We start from the raw sequence: 13,271 nt of genomic DNA on the forward strand, positions 1-13,271 counted from the left end.
GCTGCGGCGGTGCCGGCCTCAGACAGCCAACACGTTCCTCACAATGGCACGTTACATGGCACGAGAAAGTTGAACGCCGTCCTGGTGGAGGAGGACAGGGGAGCCAACCTGGCCCAGGGAGGAGAAGAATGGTGGGCATGGGGAGGGTGGGGTGGTGCCACCACCAGCTCTGCTGGTCTCGGCTCGCCTCCCAGCATCTTCTTGTTGTTGGGACCTCCACTCTCCAATACACCACAGCCTCTGGCCCCGCACGTCTAGGTGAGTTCAGTGTTTCCGAGATAGAAATTTGGGGCTGGCATGGAGACACGGGGGTGGGAATGTCATCACGGAGAGGCATGGACTGGGGAAGGCTTTGGGACAAGGCATCTCCTGCCCCCTAAGGGTACCTTCAGAGCAGGCACACAGCAAAGGATGTGCGTGCCAGCTGGAGGTGGTGGCAGCCCCACTCCATGAAGGTGCCCAGGGCCACGGGGTAGGACCAGGATCGCTGCCGATGCCACCTTTCCAGGAAGCCAGTGGAGAAGCAGAGCAGCACAAGGCCAGTGGGACATGGACTTGCCTGCTCCCTGCTCCCGTGCTGGATCCCTGCCCATCAGGTAACCCCCTTCCTCGGTCCATGTGGTTTTTCTCCCAATGAGCCACGGTCCACGTTGACCATCCAGGGTGTGGGGCAGGAGCATCCACTGAGATTTGGCAGCTGTCGCTTATCATTTCTTTCATGATAGCCTCACGCCACGTGCTGCTCAGCACAGGTCCCAAGCAGGGAAGCTGCGTGGAGGATGGGGCGGTGGCTTGTGGTGGCCTCTGGCTCAGAGCTGGCCAGGGGAGCTCTGTCTTGCATGCCAAGAACTGCCAACCGCAGGTTCCTCACAGCCACAGAAAGTGGGACAGGGAGGTTTCGGCAGCGGCCAAGATGGGAAAGACTGTTTGTGCGCAGCCGTTGCTCTTAACCCGTCTTGGAGGGAGAAGGAAGGGTGGCTGTGTCAGGCCAAGGGGATGCTTTGAGTGCTTGCTCAACGCGTTGCTGTAGAGTCGAGTCTCCCTGTCGCAAGGTCCAGGGCTGCACGTGACTACAGAAGCAGGATGGGAGGCTCCATCCCTGGACTGTGGCTCCAAAGTGTTCCCAGGTGGCCACAGAGCATCAGGAAGGGTCAGGGCTGCCACCATGTACCGAGCAAGAGGGATCACAGCACCAAATGCTGTCGGGTGTGCAATTCCATATGCAGGGAGACAACACAGCTGTGGCCATCGTGGGTGGCAGCTCCCAGGGTGGATGGAGGAAGCAGAGGGCAGAGTCTGGGTGCATCCATTTGGCTGCTGAAGGCGTGTTGCAGCAGGGAGGAAGAGCAGGCAGCAAGCTAGGGGCACAGGATCATCCTTGATCCCACTGTGCCGGTGCAGCAAATCGACAGAGCCTGAGCCGTCTCTGCAGAGGGAAACACATCAGACTCACCTCAGGGAGGGGCACACGGTGGGTGTGAGAAAAGGCAGAGTGTGGACATGGCAGCTCAGAAGGGGATCTCACATTTCTTCTGTTCTTTGAGGAAGCAGAGATGCTTGGCCAAACAAAATGGAGAGGCCACACTGGGAGATGGACCAGGAAGATGCAGAGCAGCTGATGTGCAGATCTCGAGGCTGGGAGATGGACCAGGAAGATGCAGAGCAGCTGATGGGCAGATCTTGAGGCCGGGAGATGGACCAGGGAGGTGTAGAGCAGCTGATGGGCAGATTTTGAGGCCGGGAGATGGACCAGGGAGGTGCAAAGCAGCTGATGTGCAGATCTTGAGGCTGGGAGTGCATGATTCCGTCCCCTCCAGGTATGTGCAGATGGGTGCACATTAGAGCCATAAGAAAAGGTGTCTTGCTGTGTGGTTTAGTGCCACTTCCCAATGTTTTTGGCGCTGTGCTTTTGATGTGCAGGCTGTAAAGTGCTTGGAAAACAAGCCCAGAGGAACCTCCCTGACAAGCAGCGCATCAGGGCGAGATCCACAGGGCAAGTCCTGCTGTTAGAGGAGGCAGCAGGTCCGGAGTGAGGAGGAGCAACAGGTGAATAAGCCAGGGCGATGGGAAGTCTCCAAGAGGGCCGGCAGTGATCCTCAGGGCTCACATTCCTGGGAAAGCAGCTTCATGCCCTCAGGAAGGTGAGTGAGTTTTGGAGGAGAAAGGAGTATGATGTTAGCTGGGAGAAAGAGAAGCAGGAGGAGGTGCACGACGCTTGGAGGATAACTTATTGTATTGGGTGGCCCTTTGGAAAAGGCCGGCAACATTCGGAACACTTAGGGAGGAGCTTTGGCGGCGAGAACTGACATTCAGGACTGAGAGGGCTGAAGGCAGAGCCAGGGGGCTTCAACCTTGGGGTCTTTTTGGGCATAGGCGGCTTAGCGAGATGATGAAATGGAAATCCCCGGCGATGGCTCCAGGCAGCGCCGTGCTCCCCGCATCAGGAACGAGGCGGCCGCAGGGAGCCTTGTCCATGCCGGACCACATCCCTGGGGTGATGGTGGCAGGTGACAGTCTGGTGGCACGTGGTGGGATCTGTACAGCGTAACCGGCGGCGAGAATGGTCCCGGCACATGGGAGACGTGGCCATCCTCGGACACTCGACGACGCCGCCCGTCCTCCGGCGCATCGCCCGTCCGACACAGAGGAGTCCCTGGGCGGCGCGGCGGGCTGAGCCCACGGCGGGGGAGAGGCGAGGTGATGCCTCCCGGGACCCTCCGCTCCCTTATCAAAAGCCAAGGAGGAGCCGAGCAAGGAGGGCAGCCCAGAGGCCGAGGCCGGTGGCTGCCCGGGACGCTGCGTTGCCACCGTCGTGCACTGCTCCGGGCCCTGAGCAAGACAGAAAAGAAGGGGAAGATGGCATTAGGGCTGGAAGTGAGCGTAAGCCCTCATTTTGTTGCAAAGAGGAAGGAACAGCCCTCCCCATCGTCCTTGCACAGCCCATCCCCTTCCCCATCGCACTCCTCCAGACTGAGCAGCCTGCAGTGCTGGAGCCTGGTGCTACAGTCCCCTCCCAGGTGGAGACAGTGGGGTTCTCCATTGTTTGAAGAGTACTGCTGGTGTAGGTGGTGTGGGGTCCAGGTGGTCTTGAGGAGGTAGGCAAGGAGCTTGAGAAATATTTAGGAGCAACAAGGTCCTTGTTTGAGGAGGAACACGACCTGGCCAAGCACCACTCTGGCCCTGCCGTGCTCAGAGGTTGTTCTCAAGAGGATTCCATACAGTGGCAGTCTGCCCACCTGCCTCACCTTCACCTCCGCCTCCACCGCCTCCTTCTCTTCACAGAATGATAGAATGGTTTGGGTTGGAAGAGACCTCAAAGCCCATCCAGTCACACCCCCTGCCATGGGCAGGGACATCTCCCACTGGATCAGGGGCTCCGAGCCCCATCCAACCTGGCCTGGAACCCCTCCAGGGATGGGGCAGCCACCACTGCTCTGGGCACCCTGGGCCAGGGCCTCCCTACCCTCACAGCAAAACATTTCTTCCTAAGATCTCATCTCAATCTCCCCTCTTTCAGCTGAAAACCATTCCCCTTCATCCTACCACTGCACTCCCTGATCCAGAGCCCCTCCCCAGCTTTCCTGGAACCCCTTTCAGCACTGGAAGCTGCTCTAAGGTCTCCCCACAGCCTTCTCTTCTCCAGGCTGGACAACCCCAATTCTCTCAGCCTGTCCTTGTAAGGGAGACGCTCCCACCTCTCCATCACTGTACCCCGCCGCACAAACAGGACACCTACCATACAGGATGATGCTGGCGTTGGTGTTGCCCAGCTTGTTTGTGGCCACGCACGTGTAGTTGCCGTAGTCCTTCTCCGAGACATTGAAGAAGGTCAGCGTTGACAAGCGGCCCTTGCTCTCAATCCGCACACCCTCCAGCCCGTTCGCTAACCTGTGGGGAAAACATGGATAACAGCGCTCAAAGAGCTGTGACAGTGCTCCTCCACATATCCTTCCTGTCCCCAGTCACCGTCTCTCTTGCCACAAGCCAACACCTACATGTTCTTCCACTGAACTCCCTGCAACCCACCAAGAAGATCTCATTACCCCACCACAGCACCCAAACGCACGCTGCACTCACCATCCATAACCCTGGTCCACGTGGCCCTTGTTGACCCCCATGAGCCACAGCCACTGTCCCCAGGAGAAATTACACAAGGACCCCCCTCAGACCCACCAAAATGAGTTGATCCCAGCCTTCCTCTACATAAGACCTTCAAGTCACCTCCAGCTCCTCTGCTTCCTCACCTCCTCACCCTCCAGCCCTGAGGTTAACGTGGTCGACCCCGCCCTGCCACGCCCCATCGTCTCCCCTGCTCCACAGCCCCTCACCTGGTGTCCTCCTTGAACCACTGAAACTCTGCCACGGGGACGGCCGAGGCCTCGCACTGCAGGATGCCCTTCTGGCCCACCGAGGCGCCCGTGTTCTTGGCATTCGAGATGTACGGTGGGTCTGTGGAGACGCCGTGCCACGTCACTCTGGGCCGTGCGTTCCCACCCCTCCATAATTCCCCCAACCCTTGCACTCACAGTTGACGGTGACTTTGACTTTCCGCACATCTGGGACAGCCACGTCGTTGACAGCACTGCACTCGTACTCCCCGGATTGGTCCCGTGTGATGCCCGTGATCTCCAGGTACTCGTCCTCACTGACAAAGCCCTGCCCTGGGAGATGTCCCAAACGCATGGCACCATCACCCACCGATGCTGATGCTGGGACCTCCCCTCACCCCTGCCCTCCCCTGACGCTCTCCGCCTGGGTGGCCGGTGGCCCCTTTGCCCATCAAGCTTGGAACACCACATAATAAGCGTCCTTCCCCCCAGCCAGAGCACATCGAAGAGCCAGTACCTTCACCAGCGAACTGTGGGCCACCTTCATCCCACCCCAGCCACCTCTATGGTGACATCCATCCATCCATCCATCCATCCATCCATCCATCCATCCATCCCACACAGGCAAGACCTCAAACCTGCACAGTTCATCCATCAAACTTGAAGTGTGGTCTCACCTTTCCCAGAGAGGTGCCGCCACGTGACGGTGGGCTCCGGTCTCCCAAAGGCCAGGCACATGAGGGTCACACTGCTGCCCTCATTCACGGTGATGTCCGAAGAGATGTTGACGATCTGGGGGGGAACTGCAAGACAAAATGAAGAGCAAAATCACTATCAATACAGCAGCTCACCATGTCCTGCTACCGGGAAGCCCTGGCTGCGAGACTTGCTCCGTCACCGCACGTTGGTGTCCATCCTGTTGCCCAGTCTGGTCACCAACCTTCCACCTCCAAACCAGAACTTCGAGGGTGATGGAGCACTGGAACAGGCTGCACGGAGAGGCTGTGGAGTGCCCTTCTCTGGAGGTGTTCAAACTCACCTGGACGCGTTCCTGTGCAACCTGCTCGAGGTGACCCTGCTTTAGCAGGGGCGGTTGGACTGGGTGAGCTCCAGAGGGCCCTTCCAACCCCAACCACGTTGTGACTCTGTATCCAGAGCTGAGTGCAGAGCTGGGGCACGGAGGGGTCTGCTCACCGGTCCCCTGCACTGGGCAGAGGCCAAAATCACCGGTTCTTTCCTCCACCACAGCCAAGACCCTGACAACCGGCTCTCGTTACGGCCCACGACAAGGCTCATATTTTAGCATATTTATTAAAGCTGTTTAAATTACTGAGCGTCTGCTCCATTCAATACCGGCCATGGTGATTTATATTACTCTATCCCCAGATACTCCATCTAATAAATAACTTGGCAATCTCTGCACCCATAAATATCCTCGGCCCTAGCAAAAAGCAATTAAAGCCTGCTCACCGACGCGGCTTCCTGGCGCTTTGGGCCACCAGACACAGCTCCCAAAAGGGTCTGTGCCCCAGGGAGCGAATGGGGCCATACAAGACAACTCACCCAAAACTAAACAGCATGTCCAGAACGCCAGAAAAGACGCCCCATGGCCCTTCCCATGCACACAACACGCTGAGCGCCCCAGCTCACATGGCCTTGCACGCCCAACTCTTGTGTCAAAGGTTCTCCCACAGCGCTGGGATGCCGGGATGATCGCCTCTCACTCCCAGGCACTCTCCTGGGTGCAAGCAGCCAACAGGCTTTCCAGCATTCACCCTCCCAACCACATCTTTAACCCAGCATGGAAGAGGCAGTGCAGCAGGATGAGCGCCGGCAAAGACATGGCACAGTCTCCTCAGCCCGATGGGCCCTGCAAGGTACTAAATTTCCCAGCAACTTGACACATTAATATAGAAGTACAGTCTGTTATAGCACAGGGAGATTGTCTGAGTCCTTCAGGGGAAAGCAGCAATCCAAAAATGAAAAGTGTGCACCGGCGACTGCTGAAAAATGCAGTTAATTCTCAGAATGGAGCTGGTCGGCTCTGATGGCACGGCCCCAACGAGCTCCATTGCAGGAGGGCTGCAGGTGGCCCTTCCTCACTCAAAGATAGGACCTTAACCCCTATTAAGCACCTCCCATACGAGAACAGGCGGAGAGAGTTGGGGTTATTCAGGCTGGAGAAGAGAAGGCTCCGAGGAGACCTTATAGTGACCTTCCAGTACCTGAAGGGGCTACAGGAAAGCTGGAGAGGGACTGTTCACAAAGGCTTGTGGTGATAGGACAAGGGGGAACGGGTGTAAACTGGAGAGGGGCAGATTTAGACTGGACCTAAGGAGGAACTTCTTCATGATGAGAGTGGTGACGCCCTGGCCCAGGTTGCCCAGAGAAGCTGTGGCTGCCCCATCCCTGGAGGTGTTCCAGGCCAGGTTGGATGGGCTTTGGGCGGTCTGATCCAGTGGGAGGTGTCCCTGCCCATGGCAGGGGGTTGGAAATGGATGATCTTTAAGGTCCCTTTCAAACCAAACTATTCTACGATTCTATGATTAATGGCATCCTTGGCCCTTTCCCCTCTACTAACAGCATCTCAAACAGAAGGTACCTAAAAACAAGTGTCCAAGACTTGCCTTCTCACAACCAGGCATTTGCTGCCTGCTCACAAGCCTGCATCCCTCCCCATGAGCAGTTTTGGTCGGAGATGACAGCAGCACCGTTAGTGGATGCTGAACTCACGGGAGGCTGCAGACGGCAGTGAGGGATGCTGGGCAATGCCCACGGGAGGTACCTGTCTCTCCCTTGATTGCTCTTACCGACAAAAGCCATGGAGTGGGACAACAGCAACAGCGTACGACGCAGAGACAGCCACAGCTCTACCCTTGCTGCCTGCTCCTCCTCCGTTACCCAGGGGGCTACACAAGACACGAACCATAGGGGACCTCCCCAATACTGTGCAGGCATGATCTGATTGTCACAGCTGTACGAGATCGATGTGCTCACGGTAATGCTCACGGCAAGGATGGTGAGCACCTCCAGGGCACCGCAGAGCACCCAGCACCAACCCCGAACACTCAGGAGCTGCTCGCTGGAGAGGCCCTGCATGCCCCGAGCTCCTGTCCCTTCCTGCAACACCTTGCTGTGATGAAGGGCTCATCAAGCAGAGCTGGGACCACATCACGGACCCTGCAGACCCATCTTCACCTGGACCAGTGCCCCGGCCGCTGGGGGCTTCTCCCCATCCCAGAGCAGGCACTGGAGTGCTGAGCTCCCCACCCCAACAAAAATCTAGATCTACATAAAAAGAGAACAGTGCCTGCCCAAGGAAGTCAAGGTGATTTGCATCCCCCCAGAAGATATTTATTCTGCTGCACACAAGGCAAAATTAACTCCTTACACCTTCCCTTGCATGGCACCCGCTCCGCTCTCATATTTCTTGCATCACATTCCCATCCTGCCTCCTGCACGCAGCCCTGCTGAGGACAGAGGTACCCTGACAGCCCAGACTGGTCACAGACAGATGGACTGGATGCACCCCAGCTATAGACCTGTGTGGCACCACCCTAAGGATGCTGACACAGCCTCGACCTCTGTGAAGGATCACCCCCAGACAATCACCATCTGACCATCCTCCAGTAGCACACTCCTAGGGCGAGACCACGCTCTCCTGACCTGAAAAGGGGGTCACACACACAGGGGTAAAGCCAAAGCTTGCCAGAGCATCCTTGCCCTCTCCCAGCTCATAGCCGGCATCCCCTCCTCATCCCCCAAGTCCCAAATCACAAGTACAAGGTGACACGCAGGAACTGGTGTTCTGACCACAGGTGTGAGCCTGTCGCCCTCCCAGGCACAGAAATACTTCCACTCCTGTGCAAAAAAACCACCACTATCTATGACCACCGCCCAATGCTCCCATTTGGCAAACACCAAACCGCATGAATAAATGGACCAACCCTAAATCCCTTTCCTCAGTGAAGGATGCAGACACACCGCGCAGATGTGCTGGCAGAGCTCACGGAGGGGAACAGCACTTCCCAAACATCCTGGCTGCAGCCTTGATGCCACAGGGGACTGGGGAAGCGCCGCCACGCCACTGCCCACCTTCATCTGATCAGAAATGCTCCCGAGAGCCCGCAGGAATGAGTGGCGGAGAGATGCCCATCAAGCACAGAGACCCCACTGGACAGCTCGATACCCTGCGGCGACGGCGATCGTTGCCTATGAGGTTACTAGGACTTGGAGAAGGACATTTAAGGACCTTGATTACATTTCTATAGATCCCACGAGCCATACTGTCAAGGACGGCGTCTCAAGGGCGTGCCTGCTTTGCCTTGGAGGGACTTCCTCTCACGGGAGGGGCAGACGGGATGGGTCCATGCAGGGATGTGGCTGGCAGCAGACGAGGCCCAAGTGCCAGCAGGTGGGATGAGTCCACCTCTTAGCCTGCATGCACTTCACAACACGCCGGATCATACAATAGCTTAGAAAAAAGGCTCACAGAATCACAGACTGTCCTGAGTTGGAAGGGCCCCACAAGGATCATTGACTCCAACTCCTATCCCTGCACAGGACAACCTCAACACTGACACCATGGAGATGAGGGCATTGGCCAAAGGCTTCTGGAATAGTGTCAGGCTTGGCACCGTGACTGCTTCCCTGGGAGCTGTTCCAGTGCTCCACCACCCTCTGGGTGAAGAACCTTCTCCCAGTGTGCAACCTAACCCTCCTCTGGCATTATCCTGCCATTCCCTTGGGTCCACAGAGAAAAACTCAGCGCCTGCTCCTTCTCCTCCTCTTGTGAGGAAGCTGTAGACTGATAGGAGGTCTCCCCTCAGTCTCCTCTTCTCCAGGCTGAACAGATCAAATGACTTTTAGTCACTCCTCACACAGATTCCCCTCTACACCCTTCACCGACTTTGTGTCCCTCCATAATCACTCAAAGGCAATAACATCATCACAGGCGAAAGCTCCCACGTGCCAGAGACGTGCCCAAATGAGAGGGTGTGGATTCCCAGGGGGCTGCTGGGGTTGCACCACGGACATCCATAGCCATCACTGCCTCTGGAGGTCCTCCCTGGCCCGAAGACTGCTCACAGAACCCAGGTGAGATGCTCGCTTTCCAAAGCACAATCCGGTGGCACACGGTTCCTATCTTCCCTTATTCATAGCCTTTCCTTCCTTGTAAAAGACTACATCTATGAGCAAATTGAATATAGAATAAATCCCAAGGAAGCCAGGAGTGGCACTTTCTCATGAGGTCTCACTGGAGCAGAGAGAGGCCCACGGAGGACTTCATCGACCCAACATAATATTAATCACAGGTAAGTTAATACATAATGTTTGGTAGGCTGAAAAATACATTTGCACTGTAATTTCTTGTTTGTTCGGAAAGCCGGCGAGAGAAATTGAATGTGAAAGCGATGCCACTAAATTCAATAACAATAAGCCCATGATTTATCTCCTTCCTTTACCGTTCGAGACCCTAACTGCCCGAGGCGCCAAGTCATGCTCTCCGTTGGGCTTGGGTGCACGCTGGTTTCTGCCACCGCTCATGGGGACCAGGAGATGCCGTCCCACCCCTCGCCTGCCAAACTGGGGACTGCGAAGTGGTGAAGGGCACAAACCTTAAGAAGAGCGGCTGAAGGAGCTGGAGTTGTTTAGCCTGAAGAAAAGGAGACTGAGAGGAGACCTCATCATTCTCTACAGCTACCTGAAAGGAGGTTGTAGTGAGGTGGGAGTTGGTCTCTTCTCCCTGGCAGTGAGTGACAGGACAAGGGGAAATGGCCTCAAGATGCACATGGGTAGATTTAGGTTGGATATTACGAGGAATTTCCTTACTGAAGTGGTTGTCAAGCACTGGCAGAGGCTGCCCAGGGAGGTGGTGGAGTCACCATCCCTGAAGGGATTTAAATGACAAGTAGATGTCGTACCTGAGAACGTGGTCTAGTGGTGGACTTAGCAGTGCTGGCTTGATGGCTTGACTCTACGATGGCTTGATGGCAGTGCTGGCTTGACTCTACGATCTTAAAGGTCTTTTCCAACCAAAACCATTTGTGATTCTATGATAGACATCGCTGTGGCATCATGCCTCGGTGACACTGCTATGTTCCACTCGAGGTACCCCTCACAAGCACAGCTGAGCAATCCCTGGGACTCTCCCAAACACTGGCACTGGCTTCACCCCCGCTGCTGCTCCGTAGCCAGCCCATGCGACCACAACAGCACCTAAAGATCTCAGAACTTGGAAACCACCCAAGCGTGAGGAGAAATGGCTCCTTCCTCGCCCAGAGAGACACAGGTCCAGCCCATGCCGGTGGGGACGTCTCTTTGCAGCTAAACTGTGTGGGAAGAGACGGCACGTCGGTAATCACTGCTCATCGACTACATGTGATGCTGACACACACGGCTGACTCATCTCCCAGCCGCTCCTTAGCGCCAAGTCCTACCGGAGGCGCTCGCAGCCCTGGACTATTTTTAGCTGCCAGATCGTTATTGCCACGAGCCTCGGAGCGGAGAGCCTGTGCGAACACCAATGGCTTACACAGGCAACTGATGGCCCTCCTCCACATCATTAGCCCCCAATCCATTAAGAGAGACCTCTCGGATGAGGGGAGGTGATGGATGGATTCCTGCTCTGCAAACCGCTAGGCAACGGCCACTGGCCCACCTCTACTTGCAGGAAGGGTCTTGACCTGGCACCTCACTTACCAACCCCTCTCAGACACCTCCTATTTTGAGGACATGTAGCAGTCACATTGCTCCTTCCCCTCTTCAGCGGCAGCAGGGACCTGGACCCTCTGACAGGTGATGCTGTCACTGCCGGGGAGCAGGATTGCCACCCTAGTAGGGGTCGGACACCTGCCAGAGCTGCTGCCAGCTCCCTCCTTGGCATCCTCACCTCTCCCTCCTTGGCATCCCAACCTACGTGATCCTCCCTGCCGTAGGTAGGATGGAGCTGTCAGGGGTGTCACCACACAACGACTTATTAGCGTACAGAAAGTCAGTATAAAGAAGGCAAATACGCTGAAAGTTCACACTTCACCTGTGCTTTCCATCTCCTTTGTGGACGGGACGGCACCGGCAGCCTCCAATCTATCCCTGCACATCTGCTGAAGGTACCACCAATAGAAGATCTTCCCGAGAACAGGTTCTCTTTGGAACTGATGCCTTTAAAGAAGAGATGTGGGCATGCACTCGCGAAGCGGCTCACAGCCGGGAAGGAGCTGCTGCCAGATAGAAAATGGATATGATTCCCCACCTCCAACTCATCCTTGGTTTCAGGGTTGTTTAGCGCCCTCCCAGCCAGGTCAGAAGCCAAACATGGAGCCATTGTGGTCCCAGTTCCCCATCACTACAGGAAATGAGGGAGAGAAACTTGTGGGTTGGACACCAAAACTAAAACAGCTTCAAAAAACTAAAATAGAAAATAGTAATAAGAAAACAATAAAACATATCCAAATACACAAAAAAACCCAAATCAAACTTCCCTCATGACTACGTCACCACTGATGCTACACCGCAGGCATGGGCTAAGTCCCAGACTGGAGTCAGCAGCAGACAGGAGCTCACTTTAGGAACACATGGATTGGGATCAGGAGCAGAAAGACAAGGTCTTCACTGGACATTGGCCATCAAAGAAGAGGGTTTGACCTGCACGGATGCACCTTGACATCCCACCTAGCCTGTGTGGGAAGCAAGCAGGGGCAAGGAGGCAACATCAGGAGTTTTAACAAAGTGTTGCTTTTCGCAGCAAAGGTATTGTCTCTGACCAAACCCATCCTCATGACAGCCCAATCTGAGCGGCTCGTCCCAGCTGATTTTATTGAGATAATGGATTAAGCACATTCGACAGCTACAGTTTCGTCAACAGAATGACTTCTGTCAAATTTCCCAGCCAAGCGAGCAGCGACGCCATCACCTCACAAGCTCTACAGGTGCTTTGCTTTGGGGTAGATCTTCACTTTCCCTCCTATAGGTCTTAAATGCTTGCTTTTGACAGCTTTCCCCTTGTAAAACACACTTTATGTGATCTTTTTACAGGCAAGGATCATAACGAACATATTTCAAGCACAGCCTCTCTGCTGTGGAGATGAGATTTTCCAGCCTCGTTGATACTCCCCCAGTGACTATACCTCTACCCTTGCCTGTCTGTCTTTCTGCACACCATTTGAGAGCAGCTAAAGGGGGAGGAAAGGAAAAAAAACACCCCAAATGACCTCTATATAGATGCCTTTAGAGCGGAGGACCATCACAGCTCCACATGGATTGGGAACGCTCCCACAGAACTGGATCATGACATAATGACATGTGTTGGAGTTAAACACAAAGGGATTCAAAAGCCGGTTCAGACCCCTCTGTCGCAGTGAACACAAAATCCAGCCACGCCAGGGACTGAAAGCTTGGGAGATGTCGCAAAAATGAAACGTGGGCATCAAGCACCCTTTGCAAGGCAGAGTCTCCCAACTGCTCGCCGCGCACCCGTTTTCTCCAGGTTTTCATGTTGAGACAGGGAAAGCAATAAAAACCGAAACTCGGAGTGTTATACCTACTGTGTAACCACCTGTCAGTAAATTTATGAACAATTAGGAAGTGAGAGTGCTTCCCAGGGAGCTATTTGTGCGCACGCTAAAACGTTCTTTTTTTGTTCAGAAATATAATGGGGAAACAACTTCTCCAGTTCTCCCCCCTCTTCCCCATTTTTGCTTTTCGCTGTAATTAATTAGCTGCCACCGTGCTTTTGCTCTGTCGGCTCCTGGTCCCTACCACACATCCCAACGCCTCTGGCAGCTCCGCTCCCACTTGCTCCTTTTCACCAGTTTCAAGAAGCTGCAAGAATGGGAGCCCAAGGATGCTCTCTGGGTGCTCCCTGTTCCATCCCTCCTCTGTACTCCCATCCACCTGGATTTGGGGTTAGCTCTTTAAGGACAGCGGCTCTTCCCACCTCTGTGG

At 55.2% G+C, this 13,271-nt stretch overlaps 1 protein-coding gene across 10 annotated transcripts in view; it reads right to left on the reverse strand.

The window, feature by feature from the left end:
- Nucleotides 1–1,678: 1,678 nt before the first annotated feature.
- Nucleotides 1,679–13,271, reverse strand: part of OPCML (opioid binding protein/cell adhesion molecule like) — a 381,075-nt gene continuing 369,482 nt past the window's right edge. For 7 of the 10 annotated variants that reach the window (XM_054086968.1, XM_054086970.1, XM_054086969.1 and 4 more), the window contains 5 exons: nt 5,006–5,131; nt 4,527–4,661; nt 4,329–4,449; nt 3,737–3,888; nt 1,685–2,829 (listed from right to left, as the gene is read on the reverse strand). In XM_054086968.1, the coding sequence (XP_053942943.1) occupies nt 2,729–2,829; nt 3,737–3,888; nt 4,329–4,449; nt 4,527–4,661; nt 5,006–5,131 (635 nt within the window). In that variant the 3' untranslated portion in view covers nt 1,685–2,728. Of the gene's footprint in view, nt 2,830–3,736; nt 3,889–4,328; nt 4,450–4,526; nt 4,662–5,005; nt 5,132–13,271 lie in introns of all 10 variants that reach the window. The other 3 variants (XM_054086974.1, XM_054086973.1, XM_054086965.1) reach the window with 2 other exon arrangements.

This window comes from Cuculus canorus, chromosome 23, assembly GCF_017976375.1.
Source record: "Cuculus canorus isolate bCucCan1 chromosome 23, bCucCan1.pri, whole genome shotgun sequence".
NCBI classification, from domain to species: domain Eukaryota; kingdom Metazoa; phylum Chordata; class Aves; order Cuculiformes; family Cuculidae; genus Cuculus; species Cuculus canorus.